A 16,487-nucleotide genomic window follows, 5' to 3' on the forward strand; every position below is an offset into this window, starting at 1 on the left:
TATACAACAAGTAAAGAAAAATAACAAAAGTGCAAGTTCTGAAAGCAATTATACAAAATAGAACACTGACAACTTAAACAAACAAATGTGTATTAGGGAGTTAACTCACCATGGCTTGCAGATCTACTTGAGGATTCCAATCTGAATCATAGAGAATAACCACATCAGCAGTTGCCAAATTAATTCCAAGACCTCCAGCTCTGGTACTCAGCATGAAAATGAATTTACTACTGTTGGGAGCATTAAATGTGTCAATTGCTTCCTGAAAGGGGAAAAAAAGTGTCACTGAAATATCAGATATTTCAAACAATTTTCCAGCCTGTTGGTGGCTTTCCAATTAAATTTCTTTTAAATTTACACTATTTTAATATAAAAAAGAATTTTATCAAAGTAAGAAACTGTATGTCTGGACAGGTGAGAAAATCCATATTGACTCCACAATATACTGTATTTCTCATTTAGCTGAGGATCAGATGAAACATACTGTGGACTTAGGTTAGGAAAAACATTCCCTTAGCAGCCTCTGAAAAACTGTAGCATTTCTGCTTTACTTTAAACAATGATGTGGCTACATACATATACATAAATAATAACTTATTAACCTAACACAAAGCTTTTCTTGTTTACATACAACTTTCCCACCTCTCTTTCCTCATGTGGTGTCTGCCCATCAAGTCTGCAGTACTCATAACCACGCCACATGCAATAGTCTTCCAAAATATCCAGCAAACGAGTCATCTGACTGAACAGCAGAACTCTGGAACCTGACAGAACAAAGGTTTTAATACTCATTTTATGTTTTCACATGGATCTTATCACAGAGCTACTACAGAACATGACTGAGAATTTATGTGAAATATTCAGTACTATGCCTAACTTAAATAAGTCTTTCTTCTCAAGTTACTTTTCTGGTAGTGATTTAACCACTCAAGAATATTACCTGATAAATTATAGAAGAGAAATATACAACCAAAGAAGCAGAACACTTAAAGCCACTGTAAGGAAACCTGGTGCTGACTGGTGCACATAGATGAAATAATCCTATCATCAGAAATTTTCTTAGAGAAACGAGAAGGGAGGCTCTACTCTTCCTTTCCTTCTGCTTCTCCATACTTTTAGTATTACTCATCATTCTCATAAGACTTCTTTCCCTTCATGTGTTAAGATCTACAGAAAATTAATTTTCAACAAAAACCTGACAGAAAGTGATGAATATATTCACTGCAGGAAAGGCTAAAGCTGTGCTGTTTTTGAAAGCTAATTTAACTCAGAAGGAGCATTCAGACCACTGCTGTCCATAAACAGTACTCACCCTGCTCTCTGAGTTTTGCCAGCAGCTTGTCCAGAACTAACATTTTACCACTGTTGGTGATGAGATGGGTGTCAGTGGTGTAAGGAGGGCCGGGCTCAGCACCATCAAACAGGTAAGGATGGTTACAGCACTTCCGCAGCTGCATCAGAATATTCAGCAGACGCATCTTATCCATTTTGCCAGCTGAATTCAGGATATCAATATCTTTCATCAGGATCCTGGTATACCTGAGGTTTTAAGGGCAGTTTTGAACAACTTTTGGCTTTTATCTGAATCAATGAATGAAACCCTGCAATATCCCAATCCGTATTTCTTGATGTGGGTGTTGGCTTTGTTTATATAACAATGAGCTATATGATTATGAAACATCTGACTGATAATAAAGATTTCTAAATTCATACCTAAATATGAAAGGGAATCTCTCCGCGAGTGACAATGATCTGACATTCACTGGATTATTTTACACTTTCATTTTAGCAGTACAAAGTGGATTAAAAATATCACTTATTTGACAGAAACTGCTACACTGACCTTGCTCCTTGTCCCATGTCTCTTCTGGGTATGTAGCTCCTCAAGGTTTTTTTTAATTTCAGGAAAGACGTTTTGGTGCATACAAACTTGGATCAAAGGAGGAAGCTTAGGACGTATTTGTTCTTTCAAATAGACTTAAGGAAGGAAAAAAGTTTCTGCTTTCATCCTCCCAGTGCTTTTCATTACCCTTCCTGAGCTCTCTGAAACTTGTGCATTTTTTACAAAAGCCCTAAGACAGCTGTAAGTAATTTTCTCAATCTGTCTGAACATGCAGTTGTAAGGAGAAAAAGTATCAGTGTGAAGAGCTATAGTGTTTATCAGAAAAGAATCTTACTTTGATGTAAATAACTCACCATTCTCTCTGCATTTTGCTGAGCCCAAGATAAATTTTTACTTCCTTCTTTGGAGGCAAACTCTTTTCTACTTCACCTTTTATGCGACGTAAGAGAAATGGCTTCAAAACCTACACAAATTAAGATGTTTTACATAGATAAATGTATAAAATTGACTGCCACAAATACAAAACTAACAGATTTAATTATCTGATATGTATTCAGAAATAGTCAGTATCTATTGCTGTCATGGGGACTCCGTGAGAAAAATTCTGCAGAACAAAGTTGTCCAGTAATGACTAAACTCACACATAAATATGTGTATCCCTATATAAGGATTGCCATGATGATCCCAGTTGTTATCTTAAGAAGGGGCAAAACCTGTAAGTTTATCAAATTTAATCCTTTTTACATAAGCCCCATTTCATTTCCAGTAGCAGGGACAAAACACACCAACATTTCAAGTATAAGCAATGTACACTGTAGTTTCTCTGAGCTCTTTTGCTACTGCAAAAAAGTCTTATCTCATTCACAGTAAAACAAAGGTAAAGGAATGCCTTTATTCAGATTAGCATGATGTGTATCAGTGTACTTTTCACAATAAAAATAATTTCAAAAAGATGTCAAAATTCTTTATTTCCATATTTAATGTTCAGATTTTGTCTGCTTCAAACAGTAACACAAAAGAAGTAGTACCTATGATAGGAAGGTTAATTCATGCAAATTCTTCTAAAGACCTTCATGTTCATCTTTTCAACTTTGAGATGAAGGGGAAAATAATCTGATTTTCTTCTTTACAGTGTGCATGCTAATGATGACATGTGATTACAGCTTTAATTACTTACAGCATGAAGTCTTTCCACAAGTTTCTGATCACCAAGACAATTTTTAGTGTCAAACCATGAGTCAAAATCCTGTGGTGAGAAACAGCACAATTGGTATAAACAGTTTATCATCTGTACTTTTAACAGACACTCTCTTTCATTCCAACACAGAGTGCCATAAATCTTGAGACAAATTACTTCTGTGAAAGAAAACTCAGTCTGCAATTCTGGGCCATGTCCCCGGTATGTTTTAACATTTGAGTCAAGTGCATCACTCTGCAGACAAAATACCATTCTACTCTGCTTAATACACAACAACTTTCTAACTGCTTCCCTTCAGTGCTTATGTGATAATGGGGCAAAAAGTTAAAAAAAAAACAACTTGAATCCTTAAGAAAATCAGATGGACAACATAAGCAAGTAATAAAAGCATAAAGAAACATTAATAGCACAAGAGAAGAAAGATTACTCAAGTTCTAAATTTAAAAAAAAGGCTTATGCCTATTTGGATGCTTTATATTCTTGCTACTTGCTGTCTCAATTTTTGCATAATTCTTGGTCTATTTAAGTACTGTATTTGCTATTAATGGTCTGAGGCCTCATCCACACCATCAGAATGCATAATTTTACCTAGGTAGAGTAAGAAAAGTAGTCTACAGTAAGCCACAGAGCTTTCCCTGAACCTGGGTCATGCACAACATCCATCTCCTACTAGGCTGGTCATTCTTCTACTGACAGCAGCCTGGGAATCAAAATTAACAACACTGTACTTCCAAACATCAACTTACATCTGCAGAATTGAAGACATCAGGTAAAAGGAAATTGAGTAATGCCCACAGCTCATGGAGGTTATTCTGTAAAGGAGTTCCTGTAAGCAGCAATCGATTCGTTGTCTTGAACTCACGTACAATCTCTGACAGCTGGAAACACAACATAGTTATCAACACCATCTACACTAAGGCACAGTGAATCATTTTTTGAAACCTAAAACAATGTCAATTAAACTTAGAGACAGTGAGCTACCTATGAAATTCACATTTACCTCCCAATAGCTTATTACTTCTACTTTAAAAAAAAACACATCTAACACTTAAAATCTGCTCAAATCAGATGCATCTTTTTGTATTGAACTAACTTCCAAGTATCAAACAATTTTAAATTTACCTTAGATTTCTCATTCTTTATTCTGTGGGCTTCATCAATTACCAGGTACCTCCAGTTAAATTTCTTGAAGACTGATTTCTCTTTAATTACCATTTCATATGATGTAACACAAACATCCCATTCACCAGGCATCATAACATCACGGATAAATGCAGCCTAGAGCAGAAAAACTGGATTAGTAAATACTTATAAATGTGAACAATTTTTATGGCATTCAGGGAAAGCAGCCTCCACCACCGTCACTGATGCACTAAACTAGCACACCAAAAACTGAAACATCTTCTCAGTAACTGGAAGTTACTGTAATAAAAGCCTTCAATCCTTTGTACCACAAGCACAGAAAAAGCTGGAGTTAAGCAAAACACAAATTAGTTCCTACTGTAAATTAGCTATTTTCTCTTCAGCATCATTTCTCTGTAATTCAAATAGAGTACCTACAACCAAAAGGGAAAAAAAAAACTTCTGAATTAACCTGTCCAAAGATACAATCCACAAAAGCGTATCAAAACAACTTACATAGCCCACTCCCAACTATCTTCTCTCTTCCCCAAATACCTCCCTCCTCTGTCCCACCTCTGTTTTGCAAGGCACACATCAAAGCATATAAAACCTTTCACATGAAAGAACATCATCCCAAGGAAAGCCATGCAGACAGGTTTCCCTTGGTGCACCTGAGGCCATCTCCTCTTGTCCTGTCACCTACAAAAACAAGTTCCCTCAGCTGCTCCTCCTAAGTTCTGTTCCCTTCTCTGAACACCCTCCAGCACCTCAATGTCACCAGTGCCCAGTACGGCGGGACAGTCATTGGTCCTGCTGGCCACTCCATAGCTGGTACAGGCCAGGGTGCCACTGGCCTTCCTGGCCACACTGCCAGCTCCTATTCCCTTTCTAGAGCCTCTCCATCCTCAAGCAGTAACAGGCAGCCATGCAATCCATGTGAGCAACTACAGAATTCACAGACACATCCAGCTCATTCATCCCCTCCAGTCAGAAAAACATTCCACGTCTATTTTAAGGCCTTCACAATGAAAGATGAAAAGCTCTACAACAGAATCCTAGTTACAAGGCCAGGCAGGCTTATAAAATACAAGAGTGGGAAAAGTCACATGAAAAAAGGTGAAGAGAGGGGTAACAAAGTGAGTGCAATAAAGAAAAATGAGTACACACCGCCATATTACAAATATGGGACAGATAAAAAATAGGTGCAAAAATCAAAGAGAAAGACAACAGAAAAATAGACAACTCAAAGGACTGTACCCTGCTCCTAGTCCATTATTTAATCTACTGATTTTCAGTTTTTCCTCATAGTCACAAGCATAACATTTTGCATTTTCAACATTAATGTAGTTAAAGATTACTAAAAGATACTGTAATTAAGGAAATAGCTTAGGGAGAATTCCACACACCCAACTGATATTTTTGCCAAGTAACACATGTATTTCTGAAATGTGAAACACTTACCCTGGCATCTTTATCTCCAATAAGGCAAACAGCACGTAAGGATGGAACCCAGCGCTTGAATTCATTCATCCAGTTATGCAAAGTTGATTTTGGAACCAGGACCATGTGCGGACCAGGAATGTTCCGGTAATGCTTCAGATAGCCTAATAAAGCTATTGTCTGCAGAGTCTTACCGAGCCCCTGCATTGACAAAGTGGGGGGGGGGAGAAAACTGCTGAAGTGAAATAACATAGAGAAATACTTTCAAAACATTTCCTTACTATGTAAGTCTGCCACTTGTTTAAAACAAACTATAAAAAAATGTTTGCAATAGAATTTCTTTCATTACAACTTCAGATTTGAAAAACCAGGCTGTTGTAGAATGAAGCATACTACTGCACGTACATGAAACACTGTAAGCATTTATATGTTGTATTTTGCTCAATAATTACCACCAAAAAATCCAAAATATTACTGCTTACCATTTCATCTGCCAGAATGCCATTAACTCCATTTTCATACAATGAGATCATCCAGTTCAAACCTCTAACCTGATAATCTCTTAGTGTTCCTCCTTTCACATCTGTAAATGTAAGATTCCTCTAAGTAAAATAATACTGATTCTAAATAGAAATTTTTAATTGCAATCTGCTCAGATAATAATTACATCAGATCACTCAGAGAACTGTTAACACCACACTTACATGAAGGAGACTCCTCAAACCGAATACACACATTGGAGGTTTTCCGACTCTCAGACAAGAGCTCCTCATCCTCCTCCTGCTCCGTGCGCCTGTGGCGGTACCTGAAGAAAGAGCCCAACACTGATGTGTGAACAAAACCACTTCAAAACACTGCCACAAACTCCAAAGACAAACTACAACAGAAGCAATCACTGACCCACAGTGTGAATGTTCTGGCATCCTGACCAAACTCTCATCCTGTTAACATGTTACTCCTTAGGAGTTATTAGCTTTAATTAGAAAGGCCAATATGAAGCCCTCTCTTTCAGAGCCACAGCTATAATGTGACAATATCATGAGCTCTCTGATGCACTTTTTAATGAGCAACACAGAAATACAAGACACATCAGTGATGGCCTTAGACTCAATTACTTGACAATTACAAAGTTCATAAAAATCACATATTCAAATTTTTAAAAAATTAAAATTTCTAAAATAGAATGCCATTTTGCAAACATTAAAAAAAAAATAGCTGTCCATTATTTTAAGACCTCTCAGAGGCATTACAGGCAGGCTCTGCTGCAATATTAACATAGACCAGTGAGAGAGACTAACACAGACTAGTCAGGCCAGTGAGAAGAGCTAGTTGGTGCTGAGGATCCAATATCCCCACTACACTACATGGACACTGCCTTGTCATAACCTGGACTAGCCCCATCCTGGTCCCACTGACACGTCCACTACCAGCTGGGTCACATCAGGTGGATTTCTGGAGTGCCCCTTCAGCATTATGCACAAGAAATTCAATATGTGTGCTCCAAAGTCACCCCACTATACAGACCAAAACATTTTACATGGCAAGAATCAGACAACTTGCTTTAAAAGTGCATGTCTGATACAAAACTTACGTTGATGGAGCAGATTATGTTTTCAAACCAATCAGCTTATGAAGAAATTGATGCACCACTAATAGGAAATTGTCTGGATTTACTGAAAGTACAATTTCTTCGTACAATCTCTAAACAGATTATGTAAGTTTAAGTTGTGTGGACATGTAAGAAGTCAGAAATAAAAATAAAACATACTCCCCAGCTGAAATCAAACTCTGTTTTTCATCTTTCTTCATCCGTGGCCGTCCCAGCTTGACTTTCAGTGGAGACGTTGGTGATTTTTGCGCTGCAGGTTGAATAAAATGTGCAAAAAGTTCTGTCTGCTTCAGGAGGAATTCAAACCTTTTTGCTCGATCTGCTTTCTAGTTTCCAAAGTGGAGAAGAGAATAAAAAAAAAAGAAAAACAGATAACAAAAATACATTTTTATGAAGAAAAGTTAAGAAATAGAATTCAGGTAACTCATAAGAACAACTCATCAGAGGAAAGACTAACAAGACCATATGTTAGACAACTCAGAGGGCTACAACTGTTGTGAAACAGAGCTGCTTCATGGCACACCAGCAGTAGTGAAGGGATGCTTTAATATTTGTCTATAAAAGATAAAGACAAAACTAAAGTTAGGACTTACAGTAAGGGATGAAATCCTAACCTTGCTTGTCAGTGGCAGAACTTTCATCAGCTTCAAGGCTATCAGGATTTGATCAAAGATAACAATGTAGTAGCTCTGCTTTTAGAACTATTTCTGAAGTAATGGTTGAAATGCTTTCATTCAAGATTGTGAATTTTGCTGTCAGATTTCAAATTTCAAGCATTTCAGTTTTGCCATCTCAGGGGAGCACATGCACTTCACTATGTAACACAGCAAAACAAAATATGGCCTTCCTTATATAAGAAGATAACATGTGACACTGCTGAGCCAAGGACGGGTGAAATGACTCGTATGATTTCAGAAGGCAAATGAATGTTTATTCAAAGCACCTCTCTCTTTTAGAGAGAACACTGTGAACATTAATTCCATTGGTCTTAAAGTAAAAACATGCCACCTGACTGGTACACTGGACTTAGGTCAGTGTGGTAGAACATATCTATAAACAATATGAACGGAAAGCAAGATAATAGATTGTTTACATTTTTCTCTGACTTTTTTCCAGGCTTAGCCTAGCAGAAATCTTTCTCTTTTTCTCTCTGACTGAACTGAGAATATCCACAAACATGTGACATCACTTTAAAGAAAAATATGATAAAATGCAAATTCTACCTTAGAGAATGCAACTGTTATCAGTTTCTCTATGAGAAATCTAAGCACCATGTAACACTGCACCATGTAAGGCACCTTCCATGTGATCTCATTTACTTATAACGATAAAAAGGACAGAGTGAACCGCAGCTCTGCACCGTGACCTTTCCAAGGAACACTCGACCCCTTTCTGCAGGTCGCTAACAGCAATCAGGTCTGCCCCAGCAGAGCCGTCCTGGCGTGCAAGGCACGACGGCGCCACGCGAGGGCGCTGCGCTCCTCCCGCAGCGCTCCACCCGCCGGCACAGGAACGGCCGCACCAAGATCGGGGGAAAGAACTCCTGCTTCTCCCCATCACCGAGATCTCCCGGGGAAAGAACTCCTGCTTCTCCCCATCACCGAGATCTCCCGGGGAAAGAACTCCTGCTTCTCCCCATCACCGAGATCTCCCGGGGAAAGAACTCCTGCTTCTCCCCATCACCGAGATCGCCCGGGGAAAGAATTCCTGCTTCTCCCCATCACCGAGATCTCCCGGGGAAAGAACTCCTGCTTCTCCCCATCACCGAGATCTCCCGGGGAAAGAATTCCTGCTTCTCCCCATCACCGAGATCTCCCGGGGAAAGAATTCCTGCTTCTCCCCATCACCGAGATCTCCCGGGGAAAGAATTCCTGCTTCTCCCCATCACCGAGATCTCCCGGGGAAAGAATTCCTGCTTCTCCCCCCTCACCCAAATCTCCTGGGGAAAGAATTCCTGCTTCTCCCCATCACCGAGATCTCCCGGGGAAAGAACTCCTGCTTCTCCCCATCACCGAGATCTCCTGGGGAACAGAATTCCTGCTACTCCCCCCTGGCATCACTATTGCACCATTTCTTTAACTAACCTGACAACCGAGTAAAACGTAAATACCAAGTAAAACCATTATGAAAAAAAAATTATAGAAGGGGGAAATTGAGGCACTGATGTTTATGATCATCAGTATAAAAATAAATCAATTCAGAGGATTCATAGTTAAGTAATACATGATCACTTTGGCAAAATAATCATTGTTGGTAAGGACCTATATTAAATGAAACAATATAATTTTCTGCCTGCAATATTATGGGCTTAGTATAAACAGTATGTCTTGATAAAATAGTAAAGGTCTAGCTCACAGCTGCACAACTGATAAAAGGTAGTTTTGTTGGCATCTAATCCCTTTGCCTCTTAAGACAACTGAGCTAACACTAATTTAGGAAAGCTGTAAAGTCATGTGAAACAAGTTTAGCTGTTTACTCAATTCATTCTCAAAGAACAAATTCACTGTGGCTCTTCTCTTTGGCTATAAATGAGGTGCTCATACACATAAGTATCAATTTTTCTATATCTAATAGTTATATTCTTCCCTGACTTCTGTGATATCAAGTCCTTTCAGACTTTTCTATAATTAGGCATCCATTTAACATTAAATCTTTTTTTAAAAATACAAGACAGAAGTACCAGCTTAAACCAAAAACTTATTACAACTGTCATCCACGGAGTCCTCCAGGCTTTTGCCTCTTTGTCACACAGAAGTTATCCTGTTACATCTCCTCTCCAGTACTACAAGCTCCCAGCAATGGTGTCATGGACAAACCCTCTTTTGCATTGTTATGGCACACATATTATGGGGCATTTAAATATTTAAAACCTTGTTTTTATATGAGAGAAACTGGTAGCAGCTTCAGTATTTCAATTAAGTAAGAAGTAGCTTAAGGATGCCTCTGACACAACCCAAGGAGTTGATCAAATAAAACTGGTAGAGACCAATTCAAAACAAAATGGGCAGGGTTCTAAATAAAAAATAGCATTGAATTCCTTACCACAAATGGGTGTGGATAACTAAAAAAGAAACCACAAAACCAAAAATCCACTGACAACTACCAAGTATAAAAAATAGTGTACAACTCCAAACACCATGCAGACAAAAATACTCAGAAGAATGGGAAGTATTTAACAGGATTACCACTACCTGACCTGTTAGTCACTGTGGCAGACATGACATGGGCCTAGACATCTAAATGAATTTGGATTTGTTTTTCTTTTCTGACACATCCAGGCTGCAGTAAGTCCTTGCTGGTCCTGCTCCAACAAGCAAGTATCATAAAAAGCTGCAGTATGTTTTCTCATGAAAGCACTTACCATCTTCTCTTCATATTCTGGGTCAACTTCTTTGTCAGGTCTCGCTGCCTTTGGAGGAAGTTTGAGTTGAAATGGGGGATCATTTTTCTGGAATTCAAAAGTTAAACATTTTATAAATACTAGTTTATTTACTTTTTTAGCAAGATGTATCAAACTGAACAAACCTACAAACTGCAAAACAATAATTTTTCTTTTCCAAAATAATAATTTCAAAATGAAATGAGTGTATAAATCATATCATTTCACCTAAAGCAAAACTTCATGGCCACGATGAAACTAAAGATCCTTATATTTATATCTACACACATGATCCAAATTGAAAGAAATTACTGAAAGAGCACTAAGTTTAATCTTTCACAGAGATCTCACTGTAAATGCATAATTAAGTTTAGTATCTTGAAAAGGTATTTTTAAAAATTTTAAAGTTTTGGTTTCTAAATGTCAGATTCCTAATTGTAAGTCCCTAACACTTGCACTTCATTTGGGTTTTGTCTGTTTCCACTCCTATATGAATAGTCACAAGTTCAACTGGAAACACAGCTTAACTACACTTAACCATAAATCTAGGAAAATAAACAACCAACCAACTCAATCCATGCACCAACAACTCCATGGTATGCTCTCAGATAGCTGAACAAACACCTTATTTACTATATATGAAAGAAATCTAAAGAATTGTAACTAAAAGGTAACTTTCGCAGTTTATGAGATTCATACCTGTCTTCAATTGTGAAATTCAAAGCAGGTTTTCCACAAGTATATTGGTAAAATTATTAAATGGTAGATTTTTTTTCCCCTAATTAAGGAATACTTTCCTAATTGGTCTTTGAAATAAGGCAAATAAAAATAAACCTATTTTGAGATGCTTTAAATTCTAAAAATGTTTTTGAAAAGCTCTGAATAAACTGGAAGGAGCTGCCAGAGTGCATGTCTGCATAAAATATAACAGTGCAGAGCACAAATCTGTTTTAAGTGCTTTGAGTATCAGACTACTATTAAATTCATTAAAATAATGATTACCCTAAGGTATTCAGGCACAAGTAGCAAAACCAGGCCAAAATGGTACCAAATATTTACAAATCTGTCAAGCAACATTGTATTTAAGTTTCCAAACTGTTACTGATAAATACACATGCCAGCTTCTTCTTTAACCACAATCATGCAGATGGGAGGAATATTTGCTGAAGTCAGAGATTACTGTTTCAAGTTTGGCCCAAAGCCATAATTCTCTGCAGAGGTGAACAGTACTAAGTGTATAATGAAGCTGCTTGACAGCTTAATGATTTTTATAAATTCTCCAGCTCACCTTTGCAAGGCCAAATGTTGCAAATAGGCAGTATTAGAAATATTCTGTTCATTTAAATGTTCTTCAATCACAGGTAATCAGCTCATCTCAGAAAGTAAAGTTACTCCAACATGCCACAGAGCTCAGAGTATATATTCACACCTCCTTTACATTACTGAACAACATACACTCCAAAGAGACAGACTGACACTGCTAATATCAGGTCCAGTCCTTCAAGCATCAAATTGTTCCTTAAATGAAAACAAATTGACAGTAGGCCATTTCAGGCATCACCCTCACTTGCCCAAGAAATAAATTAGATAGATATGTGTTACTGGAAAAAAGCTGTCTGCCTCTCCCTCAGGTAAGTATGAAGTTTCTTCAAGCAGAACAACTCGGTATTATGAGAATCCCATAAAATGAAAGTTTTCCAAGTAAATTGCAATGCAATATTATCTTTCTAAGCCCCAAGGCAGACAGCTGCAATGCCAGTTCTCTTCTTACTCAGTTTATCCCAGAAGGATAAAACTTATGGTGGCATACAAATCAAATTTATTCTGAAGTAAGTATTTCTAAGTAACACTAAATGAGCTGACATATTCCTGCAGCCACAGCACAATAAAATCACAGCATACACCTCACCCTTCAAGAGAAAACAAAATACACTGCCCTTAACCCCCACAGCTTCTTATTGCAGTGTTTCTGTTGAATATTGATGGCTCCACAGTATCAGAAGTAACAGGACATTATCAAAAGGCAGTGAAAAGACAAGCATGAACATGAATCCCTGTGCCCCTTCTCCTCCTCACCACGGGCAGAGCATGCTGCAGGCTCACTGAAGCACTGCTCTGTGCCAGTGCTGCCAGGCAGGCAGGGGCAGGCATCATACTCAAACTTGCTTCTGCAGCATGCTCTGAACTGCAAAAATCTACACCTTGACAATTACTAGATTTTGGTATGAATAAGAATACTTCCCCCTTACAACTGGACCATGTACCTTTATACAATACAGGAACATAAAATATTTCAAGAAGTCTGACAGTTTTTCCCTAGAAACTTTAAAGAACATAACTTAATCAGGTAGAGGGCTGACTTGCCAAGAACCAGGACAGCAGTTGTCAATGCAATTCACCACCACAAAAGTAGCTTCATTTTTAGCTCGGGAAACTCACCAGTAACAATTTGTCTCTACTCTAAATCCTATTTCCATTATAGATTAAACAATCCCCTGAAAACTGGCATCATTTAAACACCTTAGAGCACCCACACAGCACTTTCAAAAAATCCTGAGTATTCCAAGGATACAAAACACGCCCCTTGAAATCTCTAATATTAAACTACCCTAAACAGAGTTCCCAAATTCAGGCTGAGAGATTTCTATCCAGAAAGTTTAACAATCCCAAAGTGAGGAGGCCCCATGAACACCTAAATAAACAACTGGGAACAAGAACTGCTGCTGCCTTACTCTTGCAACGTGTGCTACTGAAAACTGTGAATAGATTCACTAAGAATAATTGGGATTCCTTCCGCGTTAAACTCACATTCACAAGGTGAAAATACATTTCCAAATAGCCAGTAAGGCAGTCTGTTAGCACAACAAAGAGTGTTTATGAAGGAAAATACTGAGAGAGGAGCAGAGCACAACAGGTTGCATGACTGCCACTGTTCTGCAGATGCTGTGACTGTACCGTTAACATGCATTACATTTTGCAGAGTAAGCTGAATACAATAAAGAGCCCTTAAACATTTTCTTTTGAGCAACCAAGTAAAGTTCAGGACTGCACTTCACTGTGTCTCATAACTTTTTGTATACATAATAAAATAAAGCTTCAAACATTCTTTACAGGCAAAATGGACTGTCAGTAACTGGGATAAAACACCTGAATGTACTGTTATGACAATTTTCTCCAGTATCACAAATATATGATGTACAGTCCTCGTTCCTACTAGTTTTTCCTAAGATACATTCTTCGGGTTAAATCTCGTTCTGTTTCCAAGGATACCTGAATACGTCACTTTCTACATGCCTGGTGTCTTTCTTCCAAAAAACTAGGGAGAGGCGGCTGGCAGCCATCCGTGCTCTCTCCAGGGGGGTATTCTGCACCAGGGCACAACTCGAAATGTGCAGAGGGAAGCCCTGAGCCCTGTCAGCCGCCAACTCTCCGGGCCGCCCTCCCGAGCCCGGAGCTGCCGGCTCCGGGCCGGCTTTTCCCGGGGCACGGGAAAGGCAACAGCAGGGCGGGGGGCTCCGGAGAACGGCCCCCGCAGGAGCGCGAGGGCCGCGGGTCCGGCAGAGGGGCTGGCCGCGGGTCCGGCACTGGGGCCGGCCGCGGGCCCGGCAATGGGGCCGGCCGCGGGTCCGGCACCGGGGCCGGCCGCGGGCCCGGCAATGGGGCCGGCCGCGGGTCCGGCACCGGGACCGGCCGCGGGTCCGGCACCGGGACCGGCCGCGGGTCCGGCACCGGGACCGGCCGCGGGTCCGGCAATGGGGCCGGCCGCGGGCCCGGCAATGGGGCCGGCGGCGGGTCCGACACCGGGGCTGGCCGCGGGTCCGGCAGAGGGGCTGGCCGCGGGTCCGGCACCGGGGCTGGCCGCGGGTCCGGCAGAGGGGCCGGCCGCGGGTCCGACAATGGAGCTGGCCGCGGGTCTGGCACCGGGGCTGGCCGCGGGTCCGACAATGGAGCTGGCCGCGGGTCCGGCAATGGGGCCGGCCGCGGGTCCGGCAATGGGGCCGGCCGCGGGTCCGGCAATGGGGCCGGCCGCGTGTCCGGCACCGGGGCCGGCCGCGTGTCCGGCACCGGGGCCGGCCGCGTGTCCGGCACCGGGGCTGGCCGCGGGTCCGACAATGGAGCTGGCCGCGGGTCCGGCAATGGGGCCGGCCGCGGGTCCGGCAATGGGGCCGGCCGCGGGTCCGGCAATGGGGCCGGCCGCGTGTCCGGCACCGGGGCTGGCCGCGGGTCCGGCACCGGGGCCGGCCGCGGGTCCGCACGGCCCCGGCCCCGGCCCCGGGGTGCAGCGCCGGGCCGGGGGCACCGCAGGGCGCGGGCGCTGCCGGGCGATGCCCAAGGGCAGCGCGGGGCGGGGGCGTGTCCGGGCGGGGCCGGCCCGCGGCGGAGGGGCCCGGGCGGCCTCAGGGCCGAGGCGACGCGGGCCGAGCGGGGGCTGCAGGAGGGGGCGAGCGGCTGCAGCAGCCGCAGGGGCCCCCCCGAGCGGAGCGGTACCTCCTCGGCGCCGGGCTCCTGCGCGGCGGCCGTGGCGGCGGACGTGGAGGCGCGGGGCTCCTCGCCGGGGCCCGGCTCCATGTTGAGCTCGGCGGCGCCGGAGCCGCGGGGCGGGGGCGGCCCACCGCCCCTCGCGCGCGGCTCTCGCGATAGCTGCGCGGGCCGGGCGGCGCTGCCGCGCGCCCGAGCGGCTCCGCGGCTCCCAGCGAGCCTCCGCCGCAGCCTGGTCTGGGGCCAGCGGCCCTTCCTGAGCCGCTTGTTCCACCCTGCTCCACCCCCTGCCACGGGCAGGGACACTTTACGCTATCCCAGGTTGCTTAAGTTCTACCCAAGCTGGGCTTGGACACCTCCCGGGATCCAGGGGCAGCCGCAGCTTCTCTGGGAAACCTGTGTCAGTGCCTCACCACCCTCGCATTAAAGAATTTAATCCAAATCTCTCCTCTTAGTTTAAAGCCGTTTCCCCTTGTCCTATCTGCCCCTGTACAAGGTGGCTCTCCCCCCGTCATGAGCGCCTTCCAGAACGGAAGGTTTCGGTGGCTCTCCGCGGCGCCGTCTCGGCTGTGGCACAGGCGGCGCCCCGGGCCCGGGCCCCTCTGCGGCCGCTCCCTCACGGCCCGGCCGCGGGCCCAGCCGGCCTCCCCGGCGCGCTGCCCCGCTGCTCTGGGCCCCGCCAGCAGCTCCCGCTGCGAACGCGAGCGTGCTCTCCCGATCCGCCCCAGGCGGCGCCAGCGGGAAAAACACCTGTTCATGGCTGCGGGCCTAAGAGGTAGCAGTGGAGCTCACAAAGCAAAAAGAGCTTACAGGATTTCCTTTTTGTTTTTTCCCTGGGCGATTTTAAATTCGGCGTATTTATTTTGAAAATAGCAATAATGAAGCCGCTCAGTTTAGTTACTAGCCACGCACATATTTCTGACGTCCATGAGAGACATTTGGATTTTCAGCTGCTGAGCTGTAACTTTGCTCATACTGCTAAAGAATCCCAAAACAGTTCTTGTGCTGGTAGACTTTAAAAACATAGCTCCAAATCAGCCATGTTCCCTGGTGATTACTTACAAAGGCAGTAGCACGGGTATTTTGTCCAGTGGCAGCAATGACACCTTAGCCCAGTGGGCAGAATGAGCAAAAAAATGCTACTTAGTCCAGTAAAAAGCTCAGTAGCTGTATGAATATTTTTGCATAACTCAACAACTAAGCTGAGCAAATGGGTTATTGCAGATCTCATATGCTGCATTTAGAAAACCTTCTGAGACCTCTGTTCCATCTATACATTGGTTCCAATGAAGTGCCAGTAACATATGTCTGAACTGTTTCCATGACTGCCTGATTACTCTGAAATTCAGTATCTACTTTATGGCCCATCATAGAAGATCTAAGCTCCAAACTCCCCTTTTTTCATGTTGTGAAACAG

The 16,487-nt window shown here is 42.8% G+C and overlaps 1 protein-coding gene across 1 annotated transcript in view; it reads right to left on the bottom strand.

The window, feature by feature from the left end:
- The window catches only part of SMARCA1 (SNF2 related chromatin remodeling ATPase 1), a 35,696-nt gene extending 20,498 nt beyond the window's left edge, over window positions 1-15,198 (bottom strand). The window contains exons 1-13 of the mRNA XM_021547871.3: window positions 15,080-15,198; window positions 10,574-10,660; window positions 7,372-7,538; window positions 6,308-6,408; window positions 6,086-6,186; window positions 5,625-5,804; window positions 4,164-4,319; window positions 3,788-3,919; window positions 3,021-3,089; window positions 2,197-2,306; window positions 1,313-1,539; window positions 643-764; window positions 110-262 (exon numbers count right to left, since the gene is read on the bottom strand). Of these exons, the coding sequence (XP_021403546.2) occupies window positions 110-262; window positions 643-764; window positions 1,313-1,539; window positions 2,197-2,306; window positions 3,021-3,089; window positions 3,788-3,919; window positions 4,164-4,319; window positions 5,625-5,804; window positions 6,086-6,186; window positions 6,308-6,408; window positions 7,372-7,538; window positions 10,574-10,660; window positions 15,080-15,160 (1,686 nt within the window). The 5' untranslated portion in view covers window positions 15,161-15,198. The remainder of the gene's footprint in view (window positions 1-109; window positions 263-642; window positions 765-1,312; window positions 1,540-2,196; window positions 2,307-3,020; window positions 3,090-3,787; window positions 3,920-4,163; window positions 4,320-5,624; window positions 5,805-6,085; window positions 6,187-6,307; window positions 6,409-7,371; window positions 7,539-10,573; window positions 10,661-15,079) is intronic.
- Between the last annotated feature and the right edge of the window lie 1,289 nt (window positions 15,199-16,487).

This window comes from Lonchura striata, chromosome 14, assembly GCF_046129695.1.
Source record: "Lonchura striata isolate bLonStr1 chromosome 14, bLonStr1.mat, whole genome shotgun sequence".
Lineage (NCBI taxonomy): Eukaryota > Metazoa > Chordata > Aves > Passeriformes > Estrildidae > Lonchura > Lonchura striata.